This window comes from Erpetoichthys calabaricus, chromosome 11 (assembly GCF_900747795.2).
Source record: "Erpetoichthys calabaricus chromosome 11, fErpCal1.3, whole genome shotgun sequence".
Classification (NCBI taxonomy): Eukaryota; Metazoa; Chordata; class Cladistia; order Polypteriformes; family Polypteridae; genus Erpetoichthys; species Erpetoichthys calabaricus.
The window spans coordinates 130,062,910-130,076,679 of NC_041404.2; the positions used below are offsets into that span (position 1 = coordinate 130,062,910).

At 37.8% G+C, this 13,770-nt stretch overlaps 1 protein-coding gene across 1 annotated transcript in view; it reads right to left on the reverse strand.

Moving 5' to 3' along the window:
• Positions 1-494: 494 nt before the first annotated feature.
• The window catches only part of micall2a (mical-like 2a), a 114,201-nt gene continuing 100,925 nt past the window's right edge, over positions 495-13,770 (reverse strand). Inside the window, exons 15-16 of the mRNA XM_028813908.2 lie at positions 9,782-9,828; positions 495-1,959 (exon numbers count right to left, since the gene is read on the reverse strand). Of these exons, the coding sequence (XP_028669741.1) occupies positions 1,865-1,959; positions 9,782-9,828 (142 nt within the window). The 3' untranslated portion in view covers positions 495-1,864. The remainder of the gene's footprint in view (positions 1,960-9,781; positions 9,829-13,770) is intronic.

The window sequence follows — 13,770 nt, forward strand, 5'->3', positions numbered from 1 at the left end:
GACCTGATGCTGCCTATTTCTAAATGTTGACCCAGGATGTATAATTCAGAGATGCGGTGTTTTCCTTCACAACATTTTCAAAAACATACAAAATAGGACTTAATAGTGCAGTCTTTGCTGTAGCTGAAGAGTAACTTGGCATTTATTATACATCCATCCTTCATCACAGCTGCGTAACCTAGGGGGTTTGCAGGGGCTCAGTGTAAAGTGTGACCCCTGGTTCTGCATTGCTTTAGAGTTTCTTTCCAGGGTCATTTAATACTCAGGGCTTGATATGTAACAATTAGACAAAGGTTTCCCCTTTTTTTTTGCAATGGTACTTTCAGGTTCTATATAAAAAGTCCATGGGCCTGAGAATGCTATGTTATAGAAAAGATTAAATTTCATCATCTTCATCACTATATGCAAATAACTAGAACTCTCAAAATTAAATCTGTGTAAGACCACATACAGTACAGAAGGTTTAATATCACAGAAAATTATTTAAACCCACAGTCTATTAAAGCTTTTATTTATAAATGAACAGAAATACAAAACAGTTGTAAAAACACAGATAAAAAATGACTTCACAAGAAGCAGAGCCATCTGCTCAAATCATTTTAGCTTAACTTTAAACATAGAAAATACCTGTACAGGACTGTTTAAAAAAAAAGAACACACAGCTTTTGTCTGAGGTGAAAAAAATGAAGTTTGATTGACTTTTAAAAACAGAGGAATTAAAAACTTTAAAAAGTTAAATGTATTGACAAGCACTACCAGAATGAAACTTTCAGTACCATTAATATGAAAATAGACATTTTAAAAAAAAAACAAAAATTGCAGCATCAATGCCCATGTGCCACAACAATTTACCGGATGTGAATTATTTTAGTTATCATGTCCAACATTAATAAATTAAGCTTTGAACAAACACACAAATCCAGTATCAGGAACACAAAGACACAAACAGCAGGGTTTGCTTACCCACAACCACAGTGCCACCTTCTGGCCATAAAATGTGTTGCCAGAATGGCTTACAGCACTGCACATGCACAGACACCAGCAGTCACTTTGAAGAAAGGGTTTGTTAATTCCAGGAAAAGGAAAGTGAGCAGGGCCTGACGCAGAATTTGCTTCGAAATCATATATTGAACATTCATAAAGCATCATCCTCAGTGGCAGCTGCAGGTCTGATGTAACATCCAAGTGAGCTTCTCATTGCAGCTTCAAGTCATTAAAGTGCGTACTGCAAACGTTGATTATTCCCTCTTTCCTGATCTTGATTTTAATCATCTTTTAGTGGCTACTCGAAACTAGTGTACATTATAAGGAGTTAAAACAAAAACATACTTATAACTTAAATACTAATTAAACTATTAAAAAAAACTATTAGGAGTTTGCCACTCATTTAAAAGAAAACTTGCAAAGTATAGAAATCTACAATGTCCTTAAAATACAACATAGTGCAGAAGTTTCTTTACTGTAAAAAAAAAAAAAAATAATAATAATAATGAAAGAAACTTGATAAAGATAAAGAGAAATGCATTGCACAAAATAAAATGCGATAAATGTTCCTGCTATATTCATCAGTCAGGCCACTTTATTTATAGGACATTCTGTCACAATTAAAAACAACAACTTGTCAGTAACTTTTTACTTGATGAAGTGGCCCTTTTGATCGGTCGCTCACCTTTTCATGTTGCTTCTGAAGAGATTTTAGAAATAAAGATGGCGTGTTGTTTCATGTCACTTGCCAAGGAAAAAAAAAACAAAACTAAAATTCACAAACTCGGCACTCTGTGACTCACTGGAAATGTATACAAATAAAAAGAAAAGAAACACAGTGTAGTCAGATAAAGCTGAACATCATATGCAAGACAACCGCCTAGGATTCTACTTCACGTTTACTCTTCCGTCTGAACAACTTGGTTATGGGAGATTTTGATTTCTTGGCTTTTTCTCCGCCATCCTTCTTTAAATCTGTGTAAACAATACAAAATACACGTCAGCCATCACTTGGTTAACATGACAAGCAAAAGGAAAACAAGCTATTAGGATATGAACCCATATTTCAAAAATTAAGCGTTATTTTGTTTCTTATTTTTTTCTCCTGCTATGCATTTGTGATGGAGATTTGCTCACATATTGACTCATGATCATTGAGCTCAACCAAAAATGAAGCAAAAATCTCTAATGGAAAAGCAACTGAAAAGAGGAACAGAGCATGTTTTTTATCTCACAGATTTTCTAAATTGTTAAACCACAAAATCTGATTATCAGAACAAAAAACTAGCAAAGACCAAATTTCAGTTATTGAAATGACAAAACCCTTCAACAAAGTTCACATAGCTAGGCATAAATTTGTGGCACCCAGTCACTCATTTGGAAAAAACTGTAAAGCAGGGTTTCATTTATTTTTATTCTCGCATCACAATCTTGTTCTTCTTGGCATCTTCAACAGAAAATCGACATCGATGGTTATAACGGTAAGAGCAAGTGGCAACCCATCACAAGACACTGCGCAAACTGTATGCGACCCATTCTTGTTAAATGTAACAGTGAGTCACGACCCTAAAGAACCCGACAGTGTCAACCAGCAACCCTATTTGAGTCGTGACTCGACACTGTGCTCTAAAGGCATCCTCTTTCACAAAACGCATTTCTGCTCATGTCTGCAGTCGTGATGCAAAATTACGATGCATAATGGAAAACACATGCCACTGACGTTTAACAAATGTACTACTAGGAATGTTACCAGAACCCACATTTTGTGGCCAAGTTGATAACCAAACTTTCAAAATCATAATGGTAACAGTTTTCATCAGTAATGTGTCACACTCATGTGACTTAATTCAGAAGGCACAATAATACGTGAGAAAACTGTAGAGTAAAACTACACATAAAAAAGGATTCCCAGTGGTGATGATGCAGCATCACATTGAGACAAGTTGAAAAGAAAATCAACAGAAGTCATGTCTGGAAGTACTTTGTGTTCAAAGTTGGACCATTTTTGACTGCGACTCCAGGAATCGTGCTTATTATTTATTCATTTTTTTCATAAGGGAAAACACACACTGATAGGCCCTGGCTATTGCCTCTTTTATCTCATTATGAAATTAGTTTACAAACACAACTGTGTGTGCTTTGAAAGCAAAACAGCATTAAACAGATGAGGTGTACTCGTTTTACTTATATTGTCACGCATTTGTAAGAGGAGGTGTAAAGATAAAGAGAAGAATTGCTTACTAATGTACTGTAGTGTCCTACACTGTCCCAGTAAATGATCGGAGGCTTCACATTCATGAACACTTATACACTTAAACATCCATCTGTTTTCTAACTGGCGTATAGAGTTCATGATGAGGGTGGGAGTGCAAGCTGGACCTCACACACATCCACATTTACACATGTAGGTTTGGGGAATGTGGGAGGACTGGCGGCACTAACAACAAACTTTTGAGTCAAATTTCAAATGAAGTGGCTCTTTGACTTCTCTACATCGGCAATGACATGAGTAGCTCCATGTGTTAATATCAAAAAAAAATGTATCTGGTGTTTGAAATCTTCGAAGGACAAGGCACACCTCTCTATTATCGTACTGTTGTTCTCAAAAACACAATCGCCGAAGCAAATGGCTAGCAGAACAAGCAAAACAACATATTTCATTGGTAAATACCAATCTGCAAACACTGAATTTGTGTCATTCGCTCGGTTTTTGAAGGCAAACTAACATTCATTAGTATAACCTGTAGCTGACAGCAAACTTCATGTACCGTATATGAATTGTATATTGAAGAATGTAATGCTGTCTCACAATTTTTTGAGCAAAGGCAATGACAGCCCAAGTAATTTTCAAATTCTGGATTTGCACACAGGCATAAGAAATAAAGTCTGATCACTCATGCAAGACACCTTGAAAACAGCAACAGGAAGCTTTCATTTTACAAATCTATTCCCCCCCTTTTGACATTTGTTCAAACTTTAAAGCACTAGGAGTTTTTGACATTTGAAATTTGAACTTATTTGACTTATCTATTTAGTAATACTCTTCAGTGTTACGTTTTAACCAGCTAATGATGCAAATATAAATCTTAACAGCAGCAAAAGTTACAAACATAATCGAATGGTTCAGTGAGAAATGAGACTTTAAAAGCATCTCGTAACAAAAACAGCTTTAAAGAGTTGGTTTAAATGGAAATATCCTGAATTATCTTGAAATTCACTAATTCAACGGGACAGAAATTATAATTTTTGCATAAAGTTACAACAAACTCCATGAAAAGTAACTCTTTTATGCCTTGGATGTTGGAATGTTCTTCCATGAAGGGTGATTAAACAGGGAAGAGCCATATAATAAGCATGAATCAACTAGATAGAGTCTGCATTTTTAGAAATCCTCGTTTTCGCCTGTACAAACTGAAGCACCACCCCAGACGTCTGACGAGTCTACAGTTCTGAAGAGCATTGTCAGAAGTGGTTGTTTTCGTCGGTTGAAAACGTTGGGGTGGTGTGAGCGGAAAGGCAAAAACTGAGACAAATGACTGGGTTTTTAAACAAAAACATACAAGCATGGAATAGGACCTAAATATTACCAGAACCTTTCTCCATATGTATAGGAACTATCCCTATGACCCTCCCTATTGGATTCTTCTTTAAAACTCACTCGCCTTGATCCTCTCTTTCGGAATCCTTTTTCACTCCACACTTTTCATACATGGATCTTTCCATACTCTTAATCCAAACCAGCAGAGGTTCTTTCTCCTGAGTACCATTGTTACAGTGTTGACACTGGCCTCTTTCTCTCTCTAGAAAAGCCCTTCTTTTTCTCCGGAATCTTGAAAATCTTTCTATAACCCAATTCTACTTGGGCCCAAACTTGGAAATGGCTTTCATTTGCCAATCTTGTGGGTGACTGGCTATCTGGTGACATTTGTGGATGGCTCCATTTAGTCATTTCTTCTGTTTTGCATATCACTTACATTAACAAGAGTAGTCTTGTAGGGGTGGGAGGGAGATTTTTTTTATTGCAAACATTATGTTTCTTTATGTATTTTATTTATTTTCTTTAATACAATTTTGAAATTTTGGGAGACCTGGGGACCTGGTTTCACTTCCCGGGTCCTCCCTGTGTGGAGTTTGCATGTTCTCCCCGTGTCTGCGTGGGTTTCCTCTGGGCGCTCTGGTTTCCTCCCACAGTACAAAGACATGCAGGTTAGGTGGATTGGTGATTCTAAATTGGCCCTAGTGTGTTCTTGGTGTGTGGGTATGTTTGTGTGTGTCCTGCAGTGGGTTGGCACCCTGCCCGGGATTGGTTCCTGCCTTGTGCCCTGTGTTGGCTGGGATTGGCTCCAGCAGACCCCCGTGACCCTGTGTTCGGATTCAGCAGGTTGGAAAATGGATGGATGGATGTCTTATTATTTCAGTGACTTTACCTTCCACATATTTGTAGTACTAGGGTGTTGTGCCGTGTTAGCCATTATGAATGTAGAGAAAAGTCAAGCAAAATGACACCTTTTATTGGCTAACTAAAAAGATTACAATATGCAAGCTTTCAAGGCAACTCAGGCCCCTTCTTGACATCTTGCCTGAAGAAGGGGCCCGAGTTGCCTCGAAAGCTTGCATATTATAATCTTTTTAGTTAGCCAATAAAAGGTGTCATTTTGCCTTCCACATATTGTTATTTATGTAGGACTTACAATTTAATTTGTTTCTGCTACTACAATTGCAAAACCAAACCGTATGTAAAAACTGGACACTCTCTATGGATTGTTCTGTAAGATGGCATCAGTGACTTGGCATGATTACTGCATACTGTGGGATAAGGCCGGTCTGTCACCCAGGCCAACACCCCCAGGCCACCAGATGGAGCTGTCCCTGCTGCATGGAAGTGCCCCAAATACCAGCAGGGAATCATGGACGATGGAGTTTTCCTTTACAGCTCTGCTGGATATCACAGGGGCCAACAGATGACACTGCAGGGAGGCCCAGAGAGTTGTTTGTGCCCTATAACCTGGAAGTTCATCGTAGGCAAGTTCCAGGTTGAAGAAAAGGACTTTTTATCTGACCCGGAAGTGATAAGAAATCACATGGACTGTAGGATGGGAAACACTTCCGGGTCAGGGAATATAAAAGGACTATGGGAAATCCCAGACGTCGAGCTGAGCTGGGTAGAAGGGTGGCAATGCATCTGGGAGTGTGGAGGATTGATTATTGTGTATTGTTTATTGATTTATTATTGAGTATTGTGGAGAGTGCTTTGTGCACTTTATTATTAAAATAAATATTCATATTTGGACTTTTACCTGGTGTCTGATGTCTAGTCTGAGGGTTCAAGGGGTCACGGAGACCTCTATCTGTCACAATACTTAAAGTGTAACTTGATGAACAACATGGGTAAGTAAGAAATAAAACTGAGCATGAATGAAAATTACCCAAATTAACCAGCAAGTAAATGTTAAAAATGTCCATATACACCCAAGTAAAGTAACTGCGGAGTAATTACAGAGCTAGTACATCATGGTAGGAGACCTCATCTTAATGTGATATGTTGCTAAAAACTGCATCTGATAGCCCGGAGGTAAGCAAATGTGGAAGAAGAAGAAGAACTAAATGACCTCTTCTGATTTGTAAACGTCTTATATTTTTAAAGTCTGCACATAATGGTCATCAACTTTTCAAGGGGCAAGTTGTTTTTCTTATTTAACTTGTAAGTGGTTTTAGTGTAGGTGTCTTCGACAGACAAGGCATGTACTGCACCAACCCAGTGTCTCCACAACACAACAATGAGGTCTCACCACACAGTTCCTCAAATTGACTTGTGAGAAACTTCAAGATCTTAAAATGCTCACTGTTGGATAATGTACACCAAATGAACAGCACAAAAATGTTGAAAGGAATTGAGTTTTTTCTAGAATGTATCAAGTTATTGAGAAGTAGAAACTCAAACAAAGAGTAATGCAAATTTCTACAAAAATGGAGAGTGACAGCGCATTTCTAGCACTGTATCACAAGTAAGTGGATGCCTCCCAGCCCAGGTTGTAACTAAGCTAAGCATTAGTCAGATGCTGCGCTCAAGGGATAGACAGATAGTGGGTGTTTTTGGGGTTTGGGGGCAGGAGTGTTATACTGCTGCTGCTTTTATAGAACAGGGGCAATTTCTGGAAGATTATGGACCACTTGCCGGAATCTGGTAAAAGATGCCGATTTCCAGGCCGCTTGGGATGTATGCTTTATAACATTCAGAAATGACTGGCCTCTCACATTTGGTGAGTGAGGAACATTGCTAAACAGCATTTGTGAGGTGGGGACTGAGGAAGCAGGGTTGTTTCAATGGCTACTCTAGCCTTCCTCTAAAGCTGGGCCTAGGATAGCTCAATAATAAAAGCAAACCAGGTAAAAGGTAAAATATGATGTCCAGAATATAATTTTATTTAACATTCATCCTTCTATTATCCAACCTGCTACTGTATATCCCAACTACAGGGTCATGGCGGTCTGCTGAAGCCAATCCCAGCCAACACAGGGCGCAAGGCAGGAAACAAACCCCGGGCAGGACGCCAGCCCACCACAGGGCACACACACACCCACACACCAAGCACACACTAGGGACAATTTAGAATCGCCAATGCATCTAACTGGAGCAGTCAAACATGTTAATCATAAATGTACAATGCCTCTGTTGTACAATCAGGAGCTCTAATTTGGTGAAACCTAAAATTAAAATACACTGGACAATAAATCACGGGTGTAAGAGGACAACTATAGTATTGCACCAATAGTGTGTAGAATTTTCAGCCATTAAGTCACGGTCATTTATGCTTTCAATTATACTAATATAGTATATACTGTAAATATGGCAAAAAATGTATACATTTATACACTGGGCTAGATGAGCTGTGAAACACGGTCTTGTTGAAAACAACCACAAATTAGAAAACCAGACAGAGTTGAAGGTCAGGCATTGACACTTTTATAAAATCAAGGCAAAGGAGAGAAGAGAAAAAGTACATATGGTTTTGTATAATCTACTGGGGTCACCTTTAAATACAACACTAAAAAAAGGTTATAAGAGAATTGGCTGCTTGCTTGGTGGCATGTCGTTTGTCTGTTTGTCATAATGGATTACGATCGGAGTGTTGTCATATTGGAAGTCATCCAGTCTTTGGTCCTCTTCCTCAAACCTAGTCAGCTGGACAGAGATGAAGAGCCAAGACCTGAGCCTCAGTCTACAGGCTTGTCCCATGGTCCTATTGTTCCTTGTTTGAGGATGTGCTGCATCATCCTTACTAACAATCAAATCTCTACTCTCTCATCTAAGTTGACAATAAGATTCTTCCAAATTCACACATATTTTTTCCATTGATTAATTCTAATTTTCATTGATGACAGTGACAGACTAATAAGTAATTGTGTTTCACAAACATCTTATATGTGTAATATATTTGTGTAAATAAGTGTTTATATATAACTGAGAATGTTTCTCTGCACCTTTTTTTAACAGAAAATGTCTCACTGTTATTACTTCTAGGGTATTCAGATTGTCATTTATGGGGAATGTGCTTGAGGAATGGAGTTAATGTAAAGCATTGAGGATGACCTAAAGGAAGACCTTTACAGTACATAGCAACAGAGATTTCAGTAAGATAAGAGAAACTGTTGAAATGTTTTAGTGTTTTCTCCTCCATTCTGTGTTTTTAGGTGAGTGGATAAGCTTTTGGGCTAGAATTAGGCTGGGGGATAGAAGATTGTTTTTCAGGGTGCACAATCCCATCTTCAGTGCCTAATAAGCACATTGAGGCACTGAGCCGTCCACCCTAGAACTCGGATCTTACACACAAAACCCAGGAACCTGTAGGTTGTGGAAGCGTTACACTGGTCTAGCAAACAAGTTTCCTTATAAAGCATAAAAAAAGGCTCAAATGTAAAATTAGAAACAGATCTCACAATGTCGGTCGTCCTACGGTTAATACTTGTGTTATTAGGCCCTATTAAAAGCTGTGTTTGAAAAACTATTTACAGAGTTTATTAACAATATACCAGTCTCAGATAATCTATGTAAAGCAACAAACAGCAGGCAGAGATGAAGACAAAATGGAGGCTGTTGTTGGGGGATCATGGGACAGTCTGTAATGTTGTCTGTTAACTTGAGACTTACACAGTCTACTTCAATAAGATGGCAATGGAAAAAATTCAAAATGCTACCCCATACCAAACAATACACAAAAAGAATGATAGAGAGAAGAGTAGTAAAAGATGAAACTGCTAACTGGCTTACAGCTATTGTGCATATTCAATGATCACCATGTGCCAAATAAATGCAGTAAAGAGGGATTGTCATGTACTGATGCCTGATAAAGTAAATTTAGTTTTTCATTAACTGGAATATAGGATATACTTCTAATTTCTTTCATGAGGAGGAGATGAGCAAAATTATACAGTCAGATTTTACATGTGCTGGAAATATTACTGCTGCAAATATTTTGTGTAATGATTTTGTCTTTGAGTTGCACTGAGCTTTACCGGGACACATTGCCACTTAAATTTAATTATGTGACCTTGTCAGCTTCATCCAGAGTTTTAGTATAAGAAAGCAAAGCTCTCATATGTTAACAGTAAGAAAATACTAAATGGAATAAATTATGATTAAATGTGAGGAGAAATAAGTGTAGGAGTTGGATTTCTGTGTTTGAACTCAATCCCAGCTGCTAAATAAACACTGTAACAAATGCCTTGAATTAAACAGTAACCGTCTAATAAGGGAATAGAAACTCCAGTCATCAGTCATGATGGAAACAAAGCTTACCTAACTTCTGCATCATCACTTCCAACTGCTGATCTTCCTCCTCCTCCCTGCACAGAAATAAAACAATTTAAAGTTACAGTTTATCAATGAATTTAGGATAAACAGCATTTTGTGATAAAAGCACTTTTACTCTTAATGAAACAGCTTCAAGTAGTAAGGAGATTAAATATTTAATGTTTACAAGAAGTATTTCATTCTGGTTTCCACTGTAAATAATTTGTCAAGCGCACACTTGCCGATGGGGCCCAGATGATGTGCGATCATACACAGTAACAAAGACAAACCACAGGGGTGAATAATGAGACTCAGCAACACTAAAGGAAGGTGCAGCTGTTGGAGAAAAAAAACAAAACTAAAATTAAAATGCTATGTAACTGAAAGTTACTTGAGAAAACAAGAATAGTCATCTTTCCCTATGGAATTCAGCTGAAACATTGTGCTTTTTAATTGCATTTGATGTAATTTTATTCTCCTTGCTTTCGAAAGAGTAAAAACACTGGCAGTTTGTTTAAAAAAATGCAGTACTACAATAGATTTATTACTGAAGTATACCTTGGAGAATCAATTAGAGAATGGTTAGTTGAATGATACCAAGAAGGTTGCTATGGATACAACTTAGCTTTTTATTAATTAATAAAAACAGAAAAATATGGAGCCTAAGCATAGACTTTTTTTAAAACTGAAATGGAATACTCAAGAGTATTTCAGTGGGAGGACGTGACCTCCAGTGTTTACGTATGGAAACGCTATACTTGTAGTGCCTTTTAAGGTAGCAGCATACTGGAACCTTCCCCCTGAACATCCTAATGAACACAGGTCCATTTGTTAATGCTGAAACCTACACAGGGTAAGTAACACACGGTCACACAGTGACTTCTCGTAACATTAGGACCCGAGACCCCAAAACACTAGGTTGCACTATAAAAGAATAATAAGCAATATAGGCAAGTAAGGTCATTCAACAGGTCTAAATAACTTTAATGCGGAATACAAATGTGAGTGTGCGAGAGATGGGGAAGTGGAAATGTTCATGCGGTTTGAAATAAGTGGTTCCCAAGTTTCTTTGTGGCTGCAGGTTTTCATTCCAACCACTTTCTTTGAACTCCTACATTAAAAATCAGGCAAGCCATTTCTACATTTTGGTGTTCCTCTAGAAAATACAAAACCTGGTTTTCTTAATTTTTTATAGGGATTTAGCAAGCATGTATTCATGATATATGGCAATAATTTAGTGTTTATCTTCATTTGAAGACTTTTTATTCTCATTATGCTTTTCAGGAATTTTTTCATGGTCATTTAAGCAGTATTCAATGTCTGATGTTTGCTTTCCCTGTCATGTATTGGAATATTTAGACACAACTGAGGATGCAAACTCCACAGACAAAAGGTAAATTAATAGAAAAAAAAATTTGGAAATGAGTGAGTAGGCTTTGCGCCTTAGGAATCAAGTCACCTGAACTATTCTTTATATATAATACGCTACCGTGGCTGTCCCTTTGTCTGTCCAAGATTTTAAATCACCTGTAGCTCGCAAACCGTTTGACCTATTGACCTGAAATTTGCTACACATATACTACGTGATGTCTTCTATCTGCTTATCGGGGTGATAATTGACCTCCAGTGTCCAAGGTCAACCCAGGAAGGTCAAGATCAAAAATCAAATAACCTGTAGCCTGAAATTTGGTACACATATACTACGCTGAAACTCTGCACTACAGCTTTATATTAAAAGTAAAGAGTTTTGGAATTATTACTCTTTTTATTTTTACTTTATTCCATTGCAGAATCAACACTTGGCAGTAGTGTTCTTAGTTCATTAGTTCCAATTTCCTATAGAACTAATGCAAAAAAAAAAAAAAAAAAAAAAAAAAAAACACCTCATTACAATAAAGTCAGTTCAAAAAAAAAAAAAAAAAAAAAAAAAAAAAAAAGGAACAAAGCACACATTTTTGTCTATACAGTGATCCCTCGCTATATCGCGCTTCACCTTTCGTGGCTTCACTCTATCGCGGATTTTATATGTAAGCATATTTAAATATATATCGCGGATTTTTTGCTGGTTCACAGATTTCTGCGGACAATGGGTCTTTTAATTTCTGGTACATGCTTCCTCAGTTGGTTTGCCCAGTTGATTTCATACAAGGGACGCTATTGGCAGATGGCTGAGAAGCTACCCAACTTACTTTTCTTTCTCTCTCTCTTGCGCTGACTATCTGTGATCCTGACGTAGGGGGTGTGAGCAGGGGGGCTGTTCGCACACCTAGACAATACGGACACTCGTCTAAAAATGCTGAAAGATTATCTTCACGTTGCTACCTTCTGTGTGCAGCTTTTAAGTATGCTGCACGGTGCTTCGCATACTTAAAAGCTCAAAGGGCACGTATTGATTTTTGACTTTGTTTCTCTCTCTCTCTCTCTCTCTGCTCCTGACGGAGGGGGTGTGAGCTGCCGCCTTCAACAGCTTTGTACCGGAGGTGCTTCGCATACTTAAGAGCCAAACAGCCCTATTGATTTGTTTGCTTTCCTCTCTGTTTCCTTTGAAGAGGAAGATATGTTTGCATTCTTTTAATTGTGAGACAGAACTGTCATCTCTGTCTTGTCATGGAGCACAGTTTAAACTTTTGAAAAAGAGACAAATGTTTGTTTGCAGTGTTTGAATAACGTTCCTGTCTCTCTACAACCTCCTGTGTTTCTGAGCAAATCTGTGACCCAAGCATGACAATATAAAAATAACCATATAAACATATGGTTTCTACTTCGCGGATTTTCTTATTTCGCGGGTGGCTCTGGAACGCAACCCCCGCGATGGAGGAGGGATTACTGTATTCGGTCCAAAAATCACAATTCAGGAACTCCACTCAACAGCCAGTTAGATTGCACGATTATGTCACTTGGTTCACTCGATAGTCGTCATACTCTTGTAGAGGAGCAGAGCTCAAGAACAGTTACTGCAGACCATTAGCATTGTGGGAGTATACGGGGTAGAATAAATGTCAAGTAAATCTTACTTATACTTGAAGAGCTCTGGAGGTTCATCACAGCTAGATTCTGGTGCTTATTTCCAGGTTTCTCGAGGTATGGTTTGTGTTTACGGAGCACATTGATCAGATTGAGGATGTTTTTAGCTCGTCTTTCAGCAAAAGTGCTGACTGCTGTGCTTCCTCCGTGTTTATGCTACTCAACCAGTTTTCAATATGTTTCATAAATTTGCAGAGATTTTATCGAGGGGCAGCGTTTTTAACAAATAAAAACAAACTAACAGATTCAAACTACTCACTGCTATTGATACTAGTAAAAAGAAAACAGACATTGCCATTAAGTACAGCATTCCACAGTCAGCTTTGCCAACTGTTTATGCCGAAAGACCTTGCTGTGTTCCAATTCTATTACAACAAAGCGCTGATACAACAAATTGTTTGTTCTGTCCTGAGCACTTTGTTCCAACAGAATTTGACCTGTACTGTATCTGTCTCTACAGCTAGATATGTTTACTAACATTTTAATTCTTACAGGGTATTTCTTAAAGACACAACCAATTGTGTATTCTCCTACCAAAAAATTTTCAAACTCATTTTTCCAGGACAGAGTCAAAGAATGCTAAAGCCTTGCCTGACAGCTAACATGTTTGCCCAATACTAAAAGTTCACCACTATTAACATGTGTCTGTTATATTTCATATAAAATATCAGGGCTTATTGATGTCATTTCAGAAACACATGCCTGAAGTTCATTTATTGCTACTGGCAGAATAGTGCCTTACTGGTGCATCTAGAATACATTCAAAAATATATTCCAATTCTTCGGAAGTCTCTCTAATATTTGAAAGTTTATTTGTTACTACAACTGATACTCTACATATTCTGTATAAAAATCTTTAATAATATGAATATGACTGGGGACTGCGAGTAGGCAGAATAGTCTTGAGGATTTACTGGTAGCACATTCACTTAAAAGCAGCCTCCCACATCAAGGGCATTTAAAAAGCTAAT